This window comes from Chlorocebus sabaeus, chromosome 4, assembly GCF_047675955.1.
Source record: "Chlorocebus sabaeus isolate Y175 chromosome 4, mChlSab1.0.hap1, whole genome shotgun sequence".
Taxonomy (NCBI): Eukaryota; Metazoa; Chordata; class Mammalia; order Primates; family Cercopithecidae; genus Chlorocebus; species Chlorocebus sabaeus.
The window spans coordinates 6,585,476-6,608,888 of NC_132907.1; the positions used below are offsets into that span (position 1 = coordinate 6,585,476).

The 23,413-nt window shown below is 34.2% G+C and overlaps 1 protein-coding gene across 12 annotated transcripts in view; it reads right to left on the bottom strand.

Moving 5' to 3' along the window:
• ADGRV1 (adhesion G protein-coupled receptor V1) overlaps positions 1–23,413 on the bottom strand; it is a 584,631-nt gene that overhangs the window by 504,079 nt on the left and 57,139 nt on the right. For 11 of the 12 annotated variants that reach the window (XR_494199.3, XM_073014617.1, XM_073014615.1 and 8 more), the window contains exons 4-14: positions 22,468–22,563; positions 20,182–20,286; positions 17,634–17,747; positions 15,403–15,968; positions 14,455–14,725; positions 13,754–14,083; positions 8,037–8,213; positions 5,366–5,589; positions 2,465–2,497; positions 570–696; positions 291–476 (exon numbers count right to left, since the gene is read on the bottom strand). Coding sequence is in view for 11 of the 12 variants with exons in the window: in XM_073014617.1 (XP_072870718.1) it covers positions 291–476; positions 570–696; positions 2,465–2,497; positions 5,366–5,589; positions 8,037–8,213; positions 13,754–14,083; positions 14,455–14,725; positions 15,403–15,968; positions 17,634–17,747; positions 20,182–20,286; positions 22,468–22,563 (2,229 nt within the window). In the remaining variant the exon portion in view is untranslated. The remainder of the gene's footprint in view (positions 1–290; positions 477–569; positions 697–2,464; positions 2,498–5,365; positions 5,590–8,036; positions 8,214–13,753; positions 14,084–14,454; positions 14,726–15,402; positions 15,969–17,633; positions 17,748–20,181; positions 20,287–22,467; positions 22,564–23,413) is intronic. The other variant, XM_007978103.3, reaches the window with a different exon arrangement.

Sequence of the window (23,413 nt, forward strand, 5' to 3'; positions counted from 1 at the left end):
AGGAAGCCTTAAAATGAATAAAGCTAAAAGGAGATGGAAACTGATCACACACTGAAAGTCTAAGACTGTTTGTTATTTCTTTATGTGGGGCAAAAACACACCATTCTAATTTGAATGAGTCTTCATTTTTTAATCTTTTGTTAAAAATTTTCCAAATCTATGTACTTCTCAATCTTTTCTTGCCCACCCCTTTCCTGTCTCTTTGCCAATGTTCAAAATACTTACATTCATAATATACCAAATACTATCAATCTTACAGAGAAACACAAAGAAAAAATAAAATCCCATACCTCTGGTATCCCATCCAATCTTGCTAGCAAGGTGATCACTATCTCCCTTTCTCCAGGTTTAAATTCTAGTACTCCCGTGTTTCCATAGAATTCATTGCTATCTCTTGGCTCTACTCGGTAGTGTAGAAACTGTTTAACAAGGGACCCCCTCGATCGGATGATGTGGAGCTCTACAGATTCTCCTTCCTTTAAAAAAAAATCCACAAAAGTTGAAACCCTTTGAGATCATTCTTCTAAAGTTGTGAGCACAGAATAAATGGAAGTTTTTTTCATACTTACTTTTATAACATAGGGTCCTCTGGAAGCAGGAGAAAATTCAAAAACTCCCCCAGGGTCATCATTTTCCAAAATAATTAGGTCACAGCTAGTATATCCAGATTTCAGCACTTGGTTTTCCACGTTAACCCTAGAGAAGTCAGAGCGAAAAATAGCACCTGCTACTTCCAGTTTTACTTCTGAATTTTGCAGGCTTTTAAGGCAATATTTACAACTCTTTAGGATAATGAAAAGGAAGGCTATGAGGAATTAGACCGTAAGTGAATTTACATGTGTTGAAATCATTTAAGGTCAAAACAGTTTTACTCCTAACAGTTATGAAAGTACTTCTATTTCTGAATTCATTACATCTTTTTTATTTGATAAAAAGCAAACACTACATATGTACACCAAGAATACTGTAACCAAATGTCATCAATATATTTTATTTAAATAAAGTATCAAAATTTGCAGATTTGATTCCAGTTTTAGAAAAATTTAATTTGTAACACGTAGTTAGAAGACATCTTAAAACAAAATTATGTTTCAATTTTACATACACTTGAATTTATTTTTAAAACTCATTACATAAGATCATACTAACTGAATAGAGCACATAATAGCTGGATAACTAAATGGACTAAAGCAAGCCACGTTGATAAAAAATAAACACAATTGTAATTACATCTTAGGAATATGTTGTGGTTTCAAATGTCTTCTATTTTCCTTAATTTTCAACCTGTGCTTTTTTTCTTTTAGTATAGAAGAAAATGTAGGGAATATAAAAAAAAAAAGAATAGAATAGATCTGAGATGCATGACATGTTATACCAATTCCTATGTATCTCCAAAAGAACATATTAAAACAATATGTTTTTTAAATTTCTGGTTTTAACATTCAGAGCATAATTAGAATGATCAAAGGGACTTGGACTGCAAGGTTCTGAGAGTTAAAAGCCAGCAGGCTCTTAAGAATTATCAATCCTGCAAGCTGCTCTAAACCTTGCCAAATGTCACATCCTATTGAACTAAAAATATATTCATGCTCAGACCGCAAATCACAATGAAACCACATTTCATAAGTAGAAATATGTAGAATAAAAGCTCACTTCCTATTTAACAGAGAATCTGAATTGACATCTTTCCCTAGTTTTTAGAAATCTGATAATATCTAGCATGCTAGTGGCCACAGAAGAGAAAGTCTAAATAATAGGAGTTATTTTATACTGTTAAAACAGTCTTATGATTTTCATAGCAAATTTATCCATCGTTTATATCAATATCCTCATTAATTAAAAGTTATTATATCCATATAAGCTAGGAAACAAAAAACTGGCTCAGAATGCAAAATATAAAAATCCATTCTGAACATTAAATAAATTTATTTTTAAACTTTCTTAAAATATGCTACCCTTACGTGAAATGCAAATTCTGAAAAGTTCTGTGTACGACTCTGAGATATAAGCAATAAATTGCTTAGATGCACTCAGAAAACTAATGGAACCGTTCAAATAATTGATTGCTAATTCTCTGTTAAACAAGCTACAAGATTCATAAAAGATGTTGGGTAAAAATTTCAGCAGTACAGCACAATAATTGTTCTTGACGTTATGTGTACCTACAAGGAAAGTTAAAAAGTTTAAGTTCTTCTTAATGTCATTACACTAATTCTCAAATTTCAAAATATTTTAAGTGCATTCACAGTGCAAAACTCTTAGGACCAAAAATAAATAAACACCTTTGTGTAAGCTCCCCTTATCATTAGAAAATGAAACTGCACACAAAGCATGCACAGCCAGGTGGACAGGCAAAATTTCCCAAGACCTGTAATCATGCAGAACAGCAGCCTTGCCCAAAAACAATCACTTGCAAAACAAAATACTGAATCACCAAAAACAAGGTATTATTTTGTACACTTACCCAAAATACACGACAAATCTTTCAGTTTCTACCCTGTCAACACAGAAAGAAGCGTGGGAGGGGGAAACAGGAGGCAGGGCACCATTTGCCAAAATCTCACTAATACTGCGAGAAACTTAGAATGGCAAGGGAAAAATAAAACTGAAGAAAGGTTTCCTTTTTTTCCCAAGAGCTAGTAATGCTGGTTTTATGGGAACTCTGCACCCTGGATTCTTCGCTATTGACAAATGCTAGCAAGAGCTTCAGCAGTTCCCACTTATGGAAGATGACCCCATGGCCAGCAAGCTTGTCAAGACCCATTCAAAACATTCCTTTCCAGGCCTCCTCCAAGGCGCTTGTGCCTGCCAAGCACTGTACAGGCTCACAAACCGCAGCAGCTGAACAAATTTCTTTCAGCCCTGCTTATAATTACTTAGTAGCTTTAATTAGGTTTTAAAAATATAAAAACCTCTCAGATCTAAAGCCAGTTGTTCTTTGAGTTAGAAAAAACAAAACTGTGTAACTAGAAAAATCTATACCTATATCATTTGCACAGCAATATACTGAAGAAGCCATATCATTATATCTTTTAATTATGTCAAATATTACTTAAATATAACTTTTATCAGGAAACCAAAACACTTTTCCAAATCTGCAGTGTATTCCATTTTCAAACAGCCTTGAAAGCAAATGTCAAATGTAGAGCCCTATAGCTTCATTTTCAAAATCAAATGCACCATTTTTAAATATAGGGTTATATACCACATATACCAAAATTTTTCCGAAATAAACTGGCATAAGGAAATTGTTTGTGATCTGAAGAAAACTAAATAGAATATTTTTAACCAGCATGGGATTTGAAAGCACCACAGGTTTTTTAGTACCAGGGCAACTTTTGTCTATATTGAGTTGAAATACACAGAATCTGAACTTGGATTTGACATTGAGAGAAAATTACAAACTGTTATCACAATAAACTGTTAACTATTTTTATTGCAATATTGTATTGTGATTTATTGTAATCACACTTGCTAGCATTCATTTATTCTTTCACTCAAGTTTCGTTAAAACTGCGAAACTAAGAGGGAGTTTTTGATAAAAGATGGTATCTAGATTTTATTTAACTAAATGTCCCTGAACATTCAAATGTAATTTGCTCATTCTTATTCACACACAAATGAGGTAATACAAGTATGCACCAATTATTAATCAAATTAAAACATTTTAATACATATATGAACTAACTTCCTCTATTTGAAAAGACCCAATAATTTCTGAAATTTTCTACCTCATGATTTGTACTTCCTTATATACTATTTTTACCCACAGGAGAAAGAAAAAGAAGAACAAAATAAACCCTTAAAAATTATACTTAATTTCAAATGTTACCTAAGATTTAAAAATGAGTAGTTTGAAATAATATAAAGAATAGTCACTATCAATTTGCAGATGGATAATCAAAATCATTCTTTAAACATTTAGTTGAGAGTAGAAACTGTCAACTAAGCTAACAAAGTTTGTATGGATTCCTACAGCATTGGTTTATCATCACTGTTTCTGTTTATTTAGTTGTTTTCAAGATTGTCCACTGAATGCTTACACCTTAGTTAAGGAAAAAAAAAAAATTTTAATTTCCAATTTACATTGCATTACATTTCACTGATTTTTTTAATCGTATGAAATACCTTTTCTTAAGAAAAGGTCTGAAACATACATTAAAACCATAAGTCATCTAGACTCTGTGTGTGTGTGTGTGTTGTAAACTGGTTTTTGCTTTGTGGTTTTTTTGTTTGCTTGGTATTTTGGTTGTTGTTTTGTTTTACCCTTTACGTAAGAAAGGAAGTAAACACAATGTGGTTTTGAAAGAAAGCAAAAGGAACAGTGGACATTCAATAATTTGGTGCCTACATTCTATACTTTTCTTTCATATAAAAATAAAAATCAGTTACTCATCAGATTTTTAAAAATGTGTTTAGACAAAACACCTACAAAGAAAAATCTATAAGACACTGATATAGAGAGATCCAGGGATTATATAAAATAACTTTTACTACTTTAGTCTTGAATAATGTGACACAAAATGTCCCTTGAATTTATCTGTGAATTTTATTGTTTCTAAACATGAATTGCACAAAACCCTCCAAAAGTCACAGTAACCTTCTCTAATATGAATCAACTTTCATATAAAGAGACTTCTGTCAGGGATAAGACTGATCCTAATTTTTTTAAATTATGAAGTCATTAAACACAGTATTTTATATATTTAGAAAGGATTTTCTGAACTACTGAAAAAAAACTCTTTGAGAGATTGTGAAATTTTCTTAATATAAATTACCCACTGAGAAAAGCTAAATAGATTCTTATTAATTATTACTGAAGAAGGTCTCTTAATTTTGTGCAATTTTTGATTCTCTGGAAAATAATCATAAAATTAATGTTTAAGATCCATGTAAAAAAGAGAATTTTATTATATGAAGATTAATGCTTTCTTTTTACTCACAAGCTCTAGTCCTCTCTTCTGTTGAACATAAAGCCAGCAGAACTGTTTGCTTAACCTAACGTTTTTGATTTAGATTTAGATTTGCTTAACCTAACATTTTAGATTTAGATTTGTGCCTTTTTTTTAAATATAACAACATATTAGCTATGTTTCATATTTATCTGATACCTTCCATAAATTCTCTCTGCAGTGCTTCTTCACAATGAATAGCAGGGTAAAAATTCACTGAAAGATATAATTATACTCATAGTCTAATCAGAAGCCATCAATAAATAACAGAACTGTCTGAAGGCCAGTATAACACTATTTACTTGATTTTTCTTTTTTACTTTATATAGAAAAAAAGAGTAAAACAAAAATCAAAGTTATTGAAGAGAACTCAAACATAAATGTTACTAAACATTTGGTTGTTTTGTTCTTACCTGTCTAGAGAAAGTGTTACAGTTTCATTCATTTCCGGTATGTCATCACCTTTGACAGTAATGTTGATTGTTGTGTCACTTTGCCCAGATAAAAACAAAACAGAGCCATTAAAGGGACCTATATCATCTGGGGTCACTGCTTTTGAATTAAAGCCAGAGGGCTTCAAGCTCCAGTAGACAGTAGCCTGGCCATCAGTTCCATCCCGATGTAAGGGAATGTATACCTTATAAAAATAAAAGAACAGAACAACTTCTTCTAAAATATATGTTCAGAAATTATATAAGCTTTGGTATTGCTATTAGTTTGTACATATATTATTGTGTGAACATACGTATTCTATATAGAGAAGTGAACTATTAAATGCATTAAAACACAACCAAACAATCCTCTAAGCATGCAAATAACTTTAAATATATTTTTATTAATTTTTGCTAACCAAATTTATATACAAAACACCCCTCACCCAAAAATGTGTCTACTCTGAGTTTTCTTGATAAAAGACAAATATTTTAAAACTCAAAGAACTGTGAAAAACATAGAGCTATCTTGCTAAAGAATAAATTTCCATTAGAGGTTCTCTGAAAATAGAATTAACTTACTATCACAATATAAACTGAAAAATAAACTTCAGTGATTAAAACTGGAAAATTATGTCATATAAAATACATCCTAAGTGATGGGGGCAAAATTTTAAAAAAAATGTTTCTAACCAGTAGGATAAATACCATAGAAATAAAATCAGATATTTTTATCATAACTCTGGGTTACCTTGAGCAAGTTACATAACTTCTCTGATCCTAATTTTCTCATCTGAAATAAAGCTAATGATTTCCTATTTTGTAAGTTTGCAGTGAGGATTAAAAATTGTTTAAGTAAATTATCTAGAACAGTGCCTCTCAACAGTAAAAGTCAAATAAATGGAAGCTATTATAATAATTCTGAAACAAATTGTATTTGGTAGTTTCATTCAAGGGCAGTACACTTTAAAAATATATAATAAAAGCATCACTATAGATCACGATGAAGTTTTTTCAAAGGAATAATATAAATGAATATTTAATGGTTAGATTACGCTATTCTTTTTATGCTCCTAAAAGAGGAGTATCCTGTTTTATTTTTTCTTTGCCCTTTAAGCTCATCTTGGAAAAAAACAAGATATTTTCACCATTAATCATTCTGCTACTTCACCTAACAATGGTCATAACCTGAGACTAGTGAGCAAAGATTCTTAGGGAAGACAAAAGAAGTAACAGAGGGCTGGGACCCTGAATCACCTTGAGGGAGTGGGCATCATCCAGACTGTATCTGAAACAAACAAAGGAAAACTCCTAGTTTTTCTGCAGTTTCCCAAGAGGGGAAGAAGGCAAGTCCAAGGAGCCCAAAACTTCCTAAAAGCTAATTTTTCTTAAGGGAAAAATATGAAAAGGTAAATTTACAGCTATCTAAGATAAATAAAAGCAATCCATTCCTTAAGAGCAAACTAAATGCTTTCCTGTTTTTAGAAGAGTGTATTCAGAAAAACATGAAAAATCAAAACCATCTTGAAAAATGAAACGTCTCTGTCCATTTATAGATGCTAATATACAATGGAAATTGAGGTCACCATATTTTAACATAAGGCTTTGATAACAAAAACAACTCTCCTGCTTTCTGATCTAAACCTCAACTCAGTTTAAATCAAATTTAAGTGTGGGGGATTTGGAGAAGGTCTTGGACAAACTATGACTCAGGAAATGGTAAGGCTAAAGGAAGAGCCCTCCCTAAGAGAGAAATTCAACCAGGGCATGGTTGAAGGGGAGGGATGGTGTGCTCTGCATGTGAAATTTTTATATGTCTATATGCAAACATTTACATATATTGTATATATAAAGTAAAAAATTCTTAAGATTTAGCATTCCACAGCTTTACCACGATCATCTCCATTATCAAGCATAAGACCCAAGCTGGCCACCTCACTCCAACCCAAACATATGGAATGCCCAGAAATGAAGTAGGTCAAGCACACCTGTGGTGCCATGTCTTGGCCATTAAGGAAAAAAAAAAGAAAGAAAAGGTTTATACGCCAGGCACGATGCCTCACGTGTGTAATCCCATCACGTGGGGAGGCCGAGGGAGGTGGACTACTTGAGTTCAGGAGCTGGGTACTAAACTGGGCAACATGACGAAACCCCCATCTTTACTAAAAATAATAATAATAAAACAAATAGCCAGGAGTGGTGGCACACATCTGTAGTCCCAGCTACTCAGGAGGCAGAGGTTGCACTGAGCTAAGATCACGCCACTGCACTCCAGCCTGGATGACACAGTAAAATCCTCTCTCAAAAAAAAAACAAAAAAAACTTTATGTTTGGCTACCACTGTAGTATCAAATGTCATAGAACTGTCTGAAAGTCATCACATCAAAATATCCTACACTCACTGTGAGCAATTAATTCTATTTCATTCTATCTAATAATGTAAAACATGATGGGAAAATCACGTAATCATCAGTTACCTATTTCAAATGACATACTGAAACTTTCTTGTACACGGTGAAGCTGTTTAAGATCTGTTAACCCTATATGCCGATCCTATTTTAAAAACAGTGTTATGCTGATCCTATTTTAAAAATAGTGTCTGTACATTACTTCATATTCATTAGCCCCCATCAGTAAGAAAGAGCCTACTTACCAATTCAGCAGCAAAATCTTCTGGTTCATGCAAAATAATTGGAAGATTGCTAAGAAGGCCAATTTCTCCATTTGCAATGGCTGGAGTAACCAGTAAAGAAATATTGCAGATTTCCCCAAATCTAGGGCTTATGGGTGGGATTGGGGGAATTATGTTCAACAACTCCACAGTTTCCAACTATAATAAACAAAAACACAAAAAAAGTAATAAGAATTGATAGAATAGAAATGTTTTTAAAAAGTGTAACAGCATGGGGCAACAAAGTAAGCATAGGTAGAGGTCACCAATAACTTGGCAATTTTATTCTCCTCCTTCCTCATTCACCATCCCTTTTCAATCTCCTTCCCTGGCCTCTGGAGTTCTTTCTGCCCCTCCATTATTATTCCCCAGGGGTCTCCCTAAACTTTATCTTATAATTTTATGCCTGCTCCTTAATAATCTCTGCATCTCTCCCTCTAATTCCAAATCATTATAGCCAACTGCCACCAGACATCATATAAATGTCACACAAACACCTTACATATACAATATCCAAAACAGAAATCACTGTCCCTGTTCCAGGCTCCTTCACTAGTATCATCGCCAGTGCCACCACCTGCTTTTCCTCCTTGCCACCTACATCCAACTACCTTGACGTTAAAGCCAAATATCAGTCATCCACATCTCCTTCCTGTCTTCCACTGACCCAGACTTCCAATCATCCCCCATTTCCCTTCTCCTCCAGACAAAATTCAGTATCAGAAGACCACTCAGAACTCCATTTATAACTTCATGCTTCTTTACATTTAAAGAACTGCAATGTATAACATATAGTATCCCTGTAGTTATACATTTTACATACTGCTGGTTTATCATCATTTGATGCATTCCAGATTTTTACTTCCCAGCAGGTCTGTAGAACTCTTATGGGTCTGTGTCCTTTTCAGCATTTTCCCAATACATGACATAGGCTTGACATAGACTTGAAACTGCAGCAGCTTCACAATAAATATTTGTTAATTCCTCCCTTCTACACAATCTGAGCTCTATAAGAATTCTGATAAATCACAAACATTCAACGTTTTCAATATTCTAACTTTTCAAAATCTAACTTCTCAAAGGACACAGTGTTCACTTCAGGAGTGCAGGAATAGGTAATCATTACAGGACTACAAAAACCATAGGGATTTTAAATATTAAAATAAAATGCAACTTTTAACTTAATAAAACATGTCTCTCCCACTCTTTAAAGCCCTCTGTTAGGCTTTATAATATTGAAATGATGACACTAAGTAACCACCAGTAGAACTGTGATTTAAATTGATTTTCCACACGTGGACAGGACTGGTACTGATTTCCCTCCTACTTTGTGATGAATAGTACATGTTAACGAATAAAAGTAAATGTCTCTTTTAAATGTCACACATTTTGCTTTAAAAAAATCACATACAGGAGAAAGACATAAATAATTTTGGTTTTGGTAAATACTCATTCGACAAAAGAAAAAAATTAGATTGATCAATTTTGTCAAGTATTGACATATAGATGAAGTCACATAAAATAAAACATGATTTTTAGTATACTGCATTTACTTTGCAATGTAAATTAAATGTAAAGATAAAGTCACGCAACTGTCATTCTTTCTAGAGAAAAGGAATATATACACACATATATATTTATCTTACAAAATAGCACAAAGTTAAATAAAATTCATATATTTGAATGGTATATAAATATAAAGGTGTGTATTGTTATAAGGCAAAGATATTTCTAAAATACACTGGTCACGTATGACCAAGCACATGTTTGTGAATGAATATTCTCATTGCTGTATATTCAAAAAGAGCTAAACGGATAACACTGTGTTAAGTATCAAGAAAAAATCAATATATTTTTACTCAAAACTTTCTAAAAAGAAAGAAATATGTAAGTCATATTTCCCTACACTTATCAAAAATGTTATACAATTAATCTTACATATAGTATTTTTGACAAATTAGAAAGAAAATATAGACGGTTATGAAATGAACTTATGGAAAAGAAAATGTCAATTATACATGGCTTATTTCCTAGCCTATAAGCCTTTTTTTGTCTGGGTTCCATCTGCTAAATCAAACTGCTCTATTCATTCATAAAGAATCGTTCTTTACTTTCAAATAGTTTGCCACTGGGACAGCACATTAGTAACCCCATGCTTGCCAAAAGCTGCACCTCAGACTAATGTATTTAGCTGAGAGGGTTACTAAAGAATGAGGAGCGACTAAAGAATTCTCCTTTCTTTAGTTTCATTCAACTTTGCTTGCAGAGGCTGAGGCTTCCTATTCTTGAGTTGCTCATCCATTACGTACTATGAAAACTACACAACCCTCTTATTCCAACCAGCCTTCCAGAACCTACAACTGTTTTGAACCTCAATGATTTATGTCAGTGACTAATAATGCCTTCTTCCCCCTAAGCAAGGGTTAAATGAACTGCACCATAAGACCTATGTTTTTCAACTATATAGAGAGATACATAAAGAATTGAGTCTGAAATTAGTGGTGCAACTTTCTCACCCAGGATCACCAAAAATCAGATATTAATTACATCCTTCTTCAACTTTTTCTTAGTTTTCAAGTGTTATCAAAAATTAATTCTGTCATATTTATATAGAATACTGAGGCAGAGTAGCTAGTATAATATCTGACTCGTACAAAGGATGTATTTATACAAGAATTCTCTGCAGCTACTTGGATAGAAATATTGAACTTTTTCAAAAGATTAAAAGTTTAACATAGAGGATAATGATATTGGTACAGATTTTTTATATATATTAGCACAGTTTTTACTGTCTCTATCCATAGTAAAAACTACTTTTGAGGCATTATGAGAAAAGAAATTAGAAAGCTAAAATAACAAAAACGTTCTCTGTAACTCCAGAACAACGTTTCTGCATCATCAATTCTCAAAACTTTTTATCACATCACCGCAACTATTCCACATATGCCAGAATGCCCAGGCCTCCATGAAAGCAAAAGCAACTGTGAAAAATCTTGGCCTCATTCCACTTGTTTTAATAATCTGGTTCTTGTATGAGTTATAGATGATGCCAGACTGGAGACAAACAAAAGGGAGAACACTAGGCACCAAAACATTCCAAAAAAATCCTTGAACATATACTTATGAGAATGTTCTGAAACCCTGAAACCTGAGGAAACTGACAGCACAGAAGACAAACAAGTGCTGACATCAAAAAAATTCCATTAAATTCTGAAACTCAACAAATTGTATCCTAGTCAGTCTTGAAACTTCAGAAATGCTACTGTAAGTGTGAACTGGTAAAATCAGTATGCATTTCCATATTAATAAAATCAATTTTTAAAAGCAAACAAATTATGTCATGTTTTTGTATAAAGCCAGAGGGTTTTTTTGGTTTTGTTTTTTAGTTTCTAAATATAGCTCTAAATGTGTTCTGGTGGCAGCATTCTAGTTGTTTTAACTTAATGCTCACAAGGGCCCAAGTCATGTGCATGGCCATTTGCAGTATTTCACTTCACAGATCCAGACTCCCTGGCATCCACAAGCCACAGGACAAACCAGACACAATTGTGAATAGAGCCATCTTCCCTATCTTTCCACTCCAAGAAAAATCCAAGGGTCTTCCAGAGAGTGAGTTATCCTCACAAGTAGAAGCACGCATCACATGAAAATTTTCCCACTTGGAGGAGATGCAAGAAAACAAAAATTAATAATAATAAAGGTGAAGATCAGGATCTACTGCCATTAGTGTAGGGCTCTGGGGAAGATGGCAAATGCCTCCCTCTGTGTAGATATATTACAAAAAGGTGTCGCCTACATACTGACAAATCCTACATCCCCATAACAGGTTACCCACTAAGCCCCTTGGACAAGAGTTCTCGAAAAATGCACTAACAGCCCAAGTATGCCTGGAGGCTCAGCTTAAAAAAAGGCGGGAGTCTTCAAAATGAAAACAGTCACCCTACCAAGTGCTGACACAGTCTTACAAAATTCAGAACACCAACAAACAGTTGTAAAAAGCTTTCAGAGACAAAGATCGAGTTATCTAAAAGATAAATCATTTCCTTCCCTTCAAATTTCTCATCTACAACTCTGGAAGCTTAACAACAATTCCTTTCAAGTTCTGAAGAAGAAATTATTTTAATCTAGAAATTTCTACCAAGCCAAACTATCAATATGAGTATAAAATTTCACATTTCAGGTGCTCAAAGACTCAAAAATTTTACCTTACATATATACTTTCAACACATGTGTTTGAGGGTAGATATAGTACAATAAAACTACAGCATAATCCCAGAAGGGAAAGGCAAGAGATTAAGAAAATTCAGGAGTTCAGTAAAAAACATCCCAGACAACAGATGTAAAACAAGCATAGAAAGCAGTTAGTTTAGCTAAACTCAACGTTCAACACGCACAGGAAGATAGCAGCAAGGTCTCAATAATATAGTGAAGACAACATACAGAAAAGGGACAATCAGAAACTCCAGAGAAAGGAATAATAAATCCATCATAAAAGAAAATCTAGACAAAATATGAAACATACTTAAATGTGGTAAGATTCAAAGAAATTAGTGAAATAGAATATTTCATTTGCTATATACTTCAGTTGGCAAAATGTATGGTAACATAAGATTTTAGTTCTTTCCTTGTCAGTCCATTCACACTACCTGATTCTGTATTTAATTGGTTTACATAATTTAATAAGCACTCTTTATTGATTTTGGAATTTAAGTGTCAAGCAATCAACACATGGAAAACAACAACAGTATCATAAATGAGTGCAGATATTTTACATTTTGGCCATAAAAATAATATTTTGGTTAGCAGAAGAAATGAAATATGTAAAATGGAAGGATATGTTATGGGGACTTTACTAAACAGTTGAAGGTACAGAGATTCTACCTAGACAAAGAAATTGATTTTTTAGTATATTATTTTAAAGTATTTATAAAATTTTTCTTGGGCCAGGCGCGGTGGCTTACACCTATAATCCCAGCACTTTAAGAGGCCCAGGCGGGTGGATTATCTGAGGTCAGGAGTTCAAGACCAGCCTGGCCAACATGGTAAAACCCCATCTGTACTAAAAATACAAAAATTAGTCAGCCGAGTGTGGTGGCAGGCACCTGTAATCCCAGCTACTCGGGAGGCTAAGGCAGGAAAATCACTTGAACCTAGGACGTGGAGGTTGCAGTGAACTGAGATCGTGCTACTGCACTCCAGCCTAGGTGACAGAGTGAGACTCTATCTCAAAAAAAAGAAAAATAAATTCTTATATTGCTTTATTTCTGAAATATTTTCCTTGTAATATTCATTATGAAAACACACTTATCCTACAAATCCTATTCCTATGTCATATTTTCCCAAATCAATTCAAAGCATAGTTAGCCTCTGTTTCTCTTGCCCTCCCCTGTAATAGTTTGTAAGTTACTCTACTATGTTATCCATGACAGTCTGACTTGCATGACTGGCATTTCACGTCTGGCGTACTTTTAATGTCACGTAATTAAAATATTAACTTTGGTAAAAATTCTTGTCTTATTTATCCTTATATACCTCAGGAGCAGGCATCATCTCTCTTCCAACTACCTAAATAACTTTTAGTAACAAAATATAAATGACAGCAAAATAACAAAGTCAAAATAATTTTAGTTAATTCTTTCACACAGATTAGTACACTTGAGGGTTAACCAAAATTATGATTATTTTAATACTAAAAGTACCTGTACTAGAAAGTGAGCTCCATTTTGAAGGAATGCATCATTTCTTATTGGTAATTTTGTAGTGACTTGAGTTTTTTGCTCTGGAAAAGTGAGGTCATTTCTCCTCGATATATTTAAGATGCCATCTTTTGCTTGAAAGAGGTCCACAGCTCCAGCAGGAATGTAAAGTACAGAATAAAGCAGCCTCACATCTCCTTTAGTCCCTCCTAGTCTTGTAAAACTCAAGGATAAGTGTCGTTCACCTGGGCTGCTTTCAATCTTCTGGTTTTCCATAGGAAAAAATGTTATTAGGCCATAGACATCATCACTATCCTGAATGTAGAACAAAAGCTGCAGATAAAGGAATAAAATATTAAAGTATAGAATTCTCACATCTGAGATTATCAAATTCTGTATTTTCCATGTTATTCTAATTTGAATATTAATATTTCATGTCTAAAAATGATGACTTCCTACACATAATAGAGTAAAAGATGAACCAAAAACAGATTTGGAAATGTTCCGAAATCAGTTTGTGGAAGTTTTTAGAGAGAAAAATATTTATTTTCAGAAGGAATACTGAACAAGAAAACTATCTTTCCAAAGCCAGTGTTTTTCCTGTCCCTTCAAACTAAACATAAAGTTGATGTGTACGATCAAATTCTTTGGTTCTTCTACAGCACAGAAATATTAACAAGTGTAAAGCGTAACAAGAGTTATACCTCTGCTGGCTCGCTCACTTCTGCACCTCCTCGGATTGTGTGAGGCAGAATTTGAAGTAGATAAGCTTCTGCCTCTTCTGGAAGATCATCATCAACTACAGTAAGAGGAACTGTTGCCAACATCTGCCCTTGTGCAAAATGGAGAACTCCAGAGCTTGGTGTGATATCTGCTGTTACTGGTGAGGGATCACTGCTGTTCCGTGTCAATACCCAGTTCACAGAGACGTTCCCATGGGTACCGCCATTTCTAACCACTGTGATTTCTTCAAATCTTAAATGTTTTAAAAGAAATACATATTGTCACATAGTACACTTTATTTCCCTTAGATTAGCCTTCCCAATGTCAAGTTGTCCATTAGACACTGATAAAAACAGAATCTATGTAACAAAAGAACAACTGATTTGTTTTTTGTTTGAGACTGGGTCACACTCTGTTGCCCAAGCTGAAGTGCAATGATGTGATCAGAGCTTACAACCTCAACCTCATGGACTCAGGCAATCCTCCTGCATTAGCCTCCCACGTATCTGGGACTTCAGGTGGACACCACCACACTCAGCGAATCTTTTTATTTTATTTTATTTTATTTTATTTTTTGTGGGCGGGGGCTCACTTTGTTGCCCAGGCTGGTCTCGAACTTCTGGCCTAAGATAATCCTCCCCCTAAGTCTACCAAAGTGCTGGGATTACAGGAGTGAGTCACCATGCCTGGTGGAAAAAAACATTTTTAATATGAAGGTGTAGATATGTGAATGCGTCCTAGGGAACTACTATACTATAAATCATTTGCATAATTAAATCACACTCCAAATAAGAAAGAAAACAATGAAGCCATGGTAGAAAAAATGACACATATTCTAACAGTTCGTTGTTGTGTCCAACACCACAAAACTTAAATCTTGGAATAATATATTAAAATAATGATAGCAATATATTTAAAATAAATCATACCTTGATATTCTATCTTCATCAATTGTAACTATCCTTTCAAACAAAACACTGTTGAGTGAAAGGACTCCATAAGGTTTATCATTTGGCTTAATGGTGACTTGTACAACAGAAGGGCTTATTAGCACAGCATCTCCCTGTAAGGTATCTTTTAGTAACATAATGTGAAACGATTCAGCAATCTCTGGTATGGTGTCATCAACTATTTGAAATTTCAAGTGAGATTCATGAATAAAAGGTGGAAAAACAACAATCGTGTTTGGCTGAAGATCAATGAAGTCCAGATTTTGCTGGGCATGTGCTGTGGAATTCCCAGTTGCGATAGCATAACTGATTGAAACCTCATATTCATCAGATCCAATCAGATTTCCATTGTTGTCCTTTCCACGAACTACTGGAATTACGAGTATGTGGTCTTCCTCAGGAACCAAATAAATACTCTGAAGGAATCTCACGGGACTATCATTTTTCTTAATGATGATTTCAACTGAATTCCTAGAAGTGTTTATCTCAGCTCCTCCTTCTACACTTTTCAGTTGAACTAAAAATACTTCATCATTTTCTGGTACCTGTTAAAGGAATATAAACAGAGGCAAAACATCAACAGCCAAAACACCTGGAAAGAAACTAAAGTGTAACAAGTCATTATGTTTCAATACAATCACATAGAAATAAAAATCCTCTAACTGAGGGAGCAAATAGAAAGGCTTGTTTAGTCTCCAACTAATAAAATATTTTCCACAAGTAAATAACGTATTTTAGACAGGAAAAGAAAACGTAATGAAGCAACAGTACAACTAATGAAGTACAAGTATAATGTCTTTCAACCTTAACTGGTCCTTGGATAACTCCAAAGATTAAACAGTAAAAAACTGTCATACATTTCTATCAGTTTTATCAGTTTGGTAGGGTTAGAAATAGTACTGAAAATCTAATAATACCTAAGAATCTGGAAAGTACGTTAAACATTACATAGAAATTGTTAGTTTTCCTTGTGAATTATTCTTGCTTTTCTCCAAATGGTTGTTAATACAGGAGTTAAACATGTGACACCAATATACGCTTTTCGAGATACACATCATGCCTCTCTGGAGAAAAAGCTGTAAGAGTCACTACTAGGAAAAATGCTGACACTGTTAAAGTGCAATTTTTGCTTTTTTGGTTTTTTTTTTTTTTTCCTTTTTTTTTATGCTCCTGCAGAGAAATCTTGGGGTTAATCTCCACAGTGCTGTGTGAGCTTTTCATTCACCATAAACTCTATTTTAGAAATAAAAGTGAAGAAAAAAATGCATACTTTTACCTCCATCAGTAGCAATACAAAAAGCAAAGCTATTTATCTTAAAAATAAAATGTTATGATTTGATTGATCTTTCACATTTACAATCAAAATGTATAATCAATCATCTCCCCAAATTATAGCCCGTTCAATGCTCTGAGATCTTAAAACAAAAGGTTTTTTTTGTTTGCTTCCAGAACCAGAGGAACTAGAGGTATCAATGCTTCCAAATATTTTATTTTTTTCAAGAGAAGAACTCTTTTCTCATAATGTCTTCTAATACTCTAATACATTTTTTTTCCTTCTCTTGAGGTTTCTTGTGATTTAGTTTCGGAATGTTTGTAGGAGGGTACAGGGAGGGTTACAAACTCTCAGCTATTTTCTTTTTGTTTTCTTTTCTGGCAAAATTTAGTTTCTTTTCTAAAAAGTCATGTTTTCTCTTGTTTAGCTCATGTGGGGGACATCCTTGCACATTATTGCTCAGATTCATTCTTTTCTTAGCAGTTAAGCTAGCTGTATCATGTATCTCTATCCTTGGTAGTCTCAATGTGAAATATGAAAATAATAAAAACCTTCCCATAAATGTGAACATTAAAAATATCCAAACAAAAGAATATCAACTTAAGTAGAATTTTTCTTTGCTTTTGTGGTAAAATATTTATTCCAGGTTAGTACTGTTCTTGCTCAAAATTGAAAGCACTAACACAAATAGATTATCAGGGTATACAAAATGCTTAAATGTTTGTATTATGTATGCTTGCTAGTTATATTCAAATTCATCACCTTTTAGATATACAATTTAATGTGAATTAAGTAAGATAAATAATAATACATGTATTCCAAAATAGTCAGCTATTTATAGCTGAGGTATGACTGGCCACAATACACTAAGTTTATATAGGACTGTGTCCTGCAACACAGGGTCCTTGTCCCATTTGGGTATGTAACATTAGCCAACCTCATCGTCGAGTACTGTCAAGTTATAAATTACTGTTGCTCTGCCAGGGGGAAAGGTGATATTTCCTTTAACTGGACTCAAATCTTCATCAGGGGAATTTGGGCCACCCTCTACCTGAAAAGAAACACACAATACCGTCAATAAATACAAAATACTTCTCGAGATTGAGAAAGCATCATTGTGATGTCAGCTGACAAAAATCTGAAGTTTAAAGATGTTCTGAAAGAATTACAGCATCCTGCCCTTCAAATTAATAGGTCCTATAACGTAATTATAGATATTGACTATAACTGCATTAAAGTACGTGGTTCCTATGAGCTGCCTTTTCTCAAGCATTACGTTAAACCTGAGGGGAGAAATACTCTACAAATATTTCTTTTTGGAAGAAAGGGTATTCAAGATTAGTAAATTCCCTCAAGTAACAGAATCAAATGCCAATATTTTCCACTTCACAAGCTGGATGTGAAGATGTGAAGAATGAATAAAATCATTCATTTAAAAAAGCATTTGTTGAGTACTCCATGCCGCATCTCTTCTAGGTACTAAAGATTTAGCAGTGAACAGAGCTAACTCTGCACCATATAGACCTGACATTTAAAGGAAGGGAATAAATGATAAATAAATGAATGGGTGTGTGTTTTATGATAGTAAGTACCATAGAGAAAAAATTAAGAATAGCATGAGAGAGATCGAGTGCCAGGTAGGGGTGCTATCTGTATGCAGTTATAATCAATATAAAGCACTTAGAACAATATATGGCAATATTAAGCAATCTAAAAATGTTACTTATAATTATTTAAACAGAAAACAGGCTACAAATCTGATAAAATAACTTTAGACATCCATAGATAAGTTGGAAACACTCTAACCTGGATGATTTATTCTTTCTACAGCCAATTATTTTCTAATTTTTCCAATATTTATCAGAAAAACTTTCAAAAATTTATTGTCTAAATGCATATTCCTAAGTACCTGAAAAATTGTGTATGACTTCCAGTGTAGAACTTGCAAGACTACTGCATATTTAGTGTTTACTATGTTTTTCATGCATTATTGCCTTCTGCTGTTCTATGTTCTGTGTAGTTAACATAACTACCGTATGATGTGGACACCCACAAGCATGAACAAAACTATTCTATGCTTCCATAGAATTGTGTTACATAAATACAAGTTTCCATTTTATTGATATTACAATTGATAATTAGGAAAGAAACTGGTGTCTGAAATTGCTAACACTCTAATGTTTGAAAATAGCATATGATCATGTTGTGGATCCTAAAAAACACAGAAAACACAAAAATTAGTTGAAGATTTAAATGTGTATCTCACGGAACAGCAATGTGGTGACACGATGATTGGCACATGGTCAGTAAGCAATCAAATCACATGATTAGAGCGAGCACCTGAAAAATACACGTCACCCACAGCTTATCATATTCATGCCACATCCTGTAACATTTATGGATTCCCATGGTGGAGTGCAATGGCAATAAACACCATCCATTTGGTGTACTGAAAAAAAATAGGGGGTAGGGGAAAGGCATGGTGGGTCATGACTGTAATCCCAGCTCTTTGGGAGGCTGAAGAGGGAGGATCATTTGTGCTCAGGAGTTCGAGACCAGCCTGGGCAACATAATGCAACTTCATCTCTACAAAAAACATTAAAACTTAGCTGGGCATGGTGATGCACACCTGTATTCCCAGCTATTCAGAAGGCTGATGCAGGAGGACTGCATGAGCTCAGGAGGTTGAGGCAGCAGTGAGCCATGACTGTGCCACTGCACATCCAAACGGGGCATCAGAGTAAGATCCTCTGTCAAAAAAAAAAAAAACTAAAATAAAAATAAAATGGAGAAAGACAACATATTAAATAATTTTACATAAACCTAAGTAATCCATGGGTATTTTAAAATTTCCTATTTTTGAAAACATTTATCATAAAAGTTTTATGAAATTTATAGAATTAACATTATTATTCTACCTTATTAATTATTTTTCCCACATATCTAAAATGTTAGCTTGTATTTCATGTAAGCATTGTATACAGAAGCAGCAAGGAAAACATTTTTATATTAATCATGAAATGTATCAGATCAGAAAAGTATTCATCTTTATTTTAATTGTATGGTGTCGTGTTTATTATACAAGGAACTTTGATTTTCAAAACTGTAGCCATCTGGTATGAACTCCAGTGTTCGCATTTAAAGTGATTTCAGGGCCGGGTGTGGTGACTCACGCCTGTAATCCCAGCACTTTGGAGGCCTAGGCAGGCGGATCACCTGAGGCCAGGAGTTCAAGAACAGCCTGGCCAACATGGTGACACCCTGTCTCTACTAAAAATACAAAACTTGGCCAGGCATGGTGGAGCGTGCCTGTAATCCCAGCTAAAGGGGAGACTGAGGCAGGAGAATCACTTGAACCCGGGGGGCAGAGGTTGCACTGAGCTGAGATCATGCCACTGCACTCCAGCCTGGGCAACAGGGCAAGACTCTGTCTCAAAAATAAAAACAAAAATAACTAAAATAAAATTACTTCGGAGTAAACTTACCTCAAAAGTCACCATGACTATTCCATAGGTTCCCTTTTCCCTGATGAGAGTAAGAGGCACGGACTCGTTTCTGCCCCTAGGCTCACTCACTGTGACTGAGGGAAGCTATTGAGGAGAGCAAGCACAGATGATGAGGAGCTGAGCAATCAGAGGTATGAGGCAGTAAAAACTATTACCTCAGAAATGCTCAATTTCCACAGACAAATCAATCCACACTGTATATAAGAATGTGATATTTCCTAGCCTCTATGAACTATAGCTTTAAAATGCTGAAAAAGTTAAAAATAATAGAGTAAAGGGAACATAAAAACTAGTCAAGCAAAAGATGCAGTTTCTTGTCCTGGTTCTACCATCAACTAGCTGTTCTGCTGAGGAATTTAAAGGTTTTTTAGTTGAAAGGTGACCAACTCAAATGCTCACAGGGGCCCAGGAGGTGACAGACATGAGTTAAGCCTCCAGACCAAGGCAGCAGGTCACTGGGACCACCACTTAGCCTTGCCCACAACCCCTCTTTCTCCACATCAGCCAGCTTGTCAGTGAAAAGCAGACACTGCTAACAACTTTCAGGACAGGATCTCTGCAGGAGGTGAAAGCGAGGGCTTCAAAAGAAATATGCTGATTTGGCTGGTGGAAATTCAAGGTGGGAGAGGAGGAATACAGACGCAGCCAAGTGCACACAGGCTACAGAAGCAGTGGCCAGCTCTCCGGGTGACAGCAAAACTCAGTAGCTCCATCCATAACTGGGGTTAGGAATGCCCATCTTGAAAGGTTATGATAAGGTTTCAATGCAATAGTTCACATCAAGTGCTTATACTGAGGGTTCAGTAAATGTTGCTACCTGACATATACTGAGGGTTCAGTAAATGTTGCTATTATTATCATCATCATCAATGTCATCTTCACTACCAACACAATCATCCTCAGGGTGGAAACCAAAGCCAGCCTATTGAGCACCACTGTGAGCTCAATGGTTATTTAGTTTAATTTTAAGGATGTCAAAGGCTGCCTGGCAGCACTGAGACCCCCACCAGTCAGGGACCTGGGACCCATGCCAGAAACTAGGATTCATTTCCCAGAGGCTAAGATGTATAATGTCAACAACAATAAAATAAACCTTTAAACAAATCAGTATGAGGTCAGAGGTGATACACAGGGAGTTAGTGTAGCAGGAAAGCCATATGGAGAGAAATTAAGCAATTAAGGGAGCCTGCTTCATCATTAATAATTCCTTATCATTCAAATAAGAGACAGTTGATTAATTAACTTAATGTTTGTAAATGACAGTATAATGGAGGTTACCGAATTTCTACTAAACTGAGGCTGGTCAAATACACTTTTTAAAGAAGATACTGCACTATAAAGATCATATTTACCTATAGCCCACTTGTTTCAAAGATAAGTTAAGGTACCAAGAAAATGACATACAATACAACCAATTGTAGTAGCAATCTAAAAATAAATGAAAAACTGGGAAGTATTGCAACGTGTTTTATTAATTATAATTAGTAATGTGATTCAAAGAGACTCCAAGTCAGGAATGTTACTGGAGTCTAAAATTTAGTGGCCAAATTCAATTGTATTGGAGATAAACTTGGTTTTATTTTAAGAGCTAGAAACAATTTATCTAAAGAAGGTCCCTATCTTGTGTATTTGTTTCCAAACATAAAACCCTCTGATCATAGGATTGGCCAGAGCCACAGGAATTTAGTTAAGGAACAGAAAATAAACTATTGAGCAAAAGTGAGTGGGATGAAATGAAGTTTCAACCTTCAGAAAATATCAATTAATGGGAAAATCTTAAGAGATAGGATGACTACAGAATTTTAAAGAGATGTAACACCTGCTATTCAATTTAAGTTCACAGTAAGTTTTTTGAAAAGTATTATTTCAATATGCTTTCTCATCTCCCATTAACTCCAAACTTTCAGAAGAGTCTGATAAACAAACAACACTTTCTTTAGGTGACATTTGGGGAAATCAGGCAAAAGCAACGGGTGGTATATCTGAATTAAAGACAAAAGTGGTAACAAAGGAGTCAGGTGGAACAATCGGCAAAAAGAGATTAGGACAACAGATGACCACGATCATACAAGCCTCCTCAATTCACAAACATCTTGGGTAGAACAAATGAATGGTCTACAGGACGCGAAATAGAGATAAAGTTAAAGCAAATTTTATTTAAATATCAAAAGACAGCATGATACTGTTAACATCATGAAAACTAATTTTTAAAATTTAATAAACTATTATCTAGCAACCACAAGTATCATCAAATTGTGTCCATACCATATTAAATGAAATAATTCCAAATGCATTGTCATTTGATAATATTGTCACAGTAACAGTCCTTGGCCATCCGAGCTTCACATTTGCTGAAGGTTTCTAAAATAAAATCCCAAAAATAAAATAATGAATTAAAAATAAAATAATAAATTAAATATTCATTTTTGTAGAATTTGTCTTCAAGTAGTTATTCAGAATATAATAAAAATACATATGTAATCTTAATGTACAGATTAAGTAAACATTCCAATTACATCAATATGGTTAAGAAGTTCCAAATGAAAAATTTTCAAAAGAGTTTTGAAAAGCATAAGTCACTGACTCTTAATAATATATGATAGTATAATTATAAATAATCACTGGCTAGTAATACTATATTATAAATTAGTTATAATTACTATGCTGTCACTAATATAACAGAATTAAGTACACAGTACAAAATTCAATGTAATTTTTCTCATGCTATTGAAGGTACTGGAACTTTAGAATTAGTTATTCTATGAATCACAGAACCAAATTGAAGATAAAACATTAAAACTATGTTTATAAAATGCAGAGTTTTCTGTAACATTTGTACAGATGTTCAAGAGCAGCACAAAAGTATATTTTTTAAAGAATGACTTAAAAAGCAAAGCATAACTGTTTCAAGTGTCATTTTCACAAATATTTTAATGGTAGTGACACAATTATTCAAAAAAAAAAAATTCTTAATGCTCTTTAGAAAAAACCACCAGAATGTTGTTAGCGAGTCATTGCCTCAACCTAATAGATGAAGCCATAAAGTTCAATTAAACCTAAGACTACTCAAGTTTTTTTCCCCAGCGGTACTCTGAAGTTAAGTCACAGGGACCTCCCACTTCCATGCCTGCTTTTTGTATCCTTGTCCTTTGAACTCAGAAGTCACAGTCATTCTTTGCACATCTGGTAGCAGGCGAGGAATGAAAGAAAA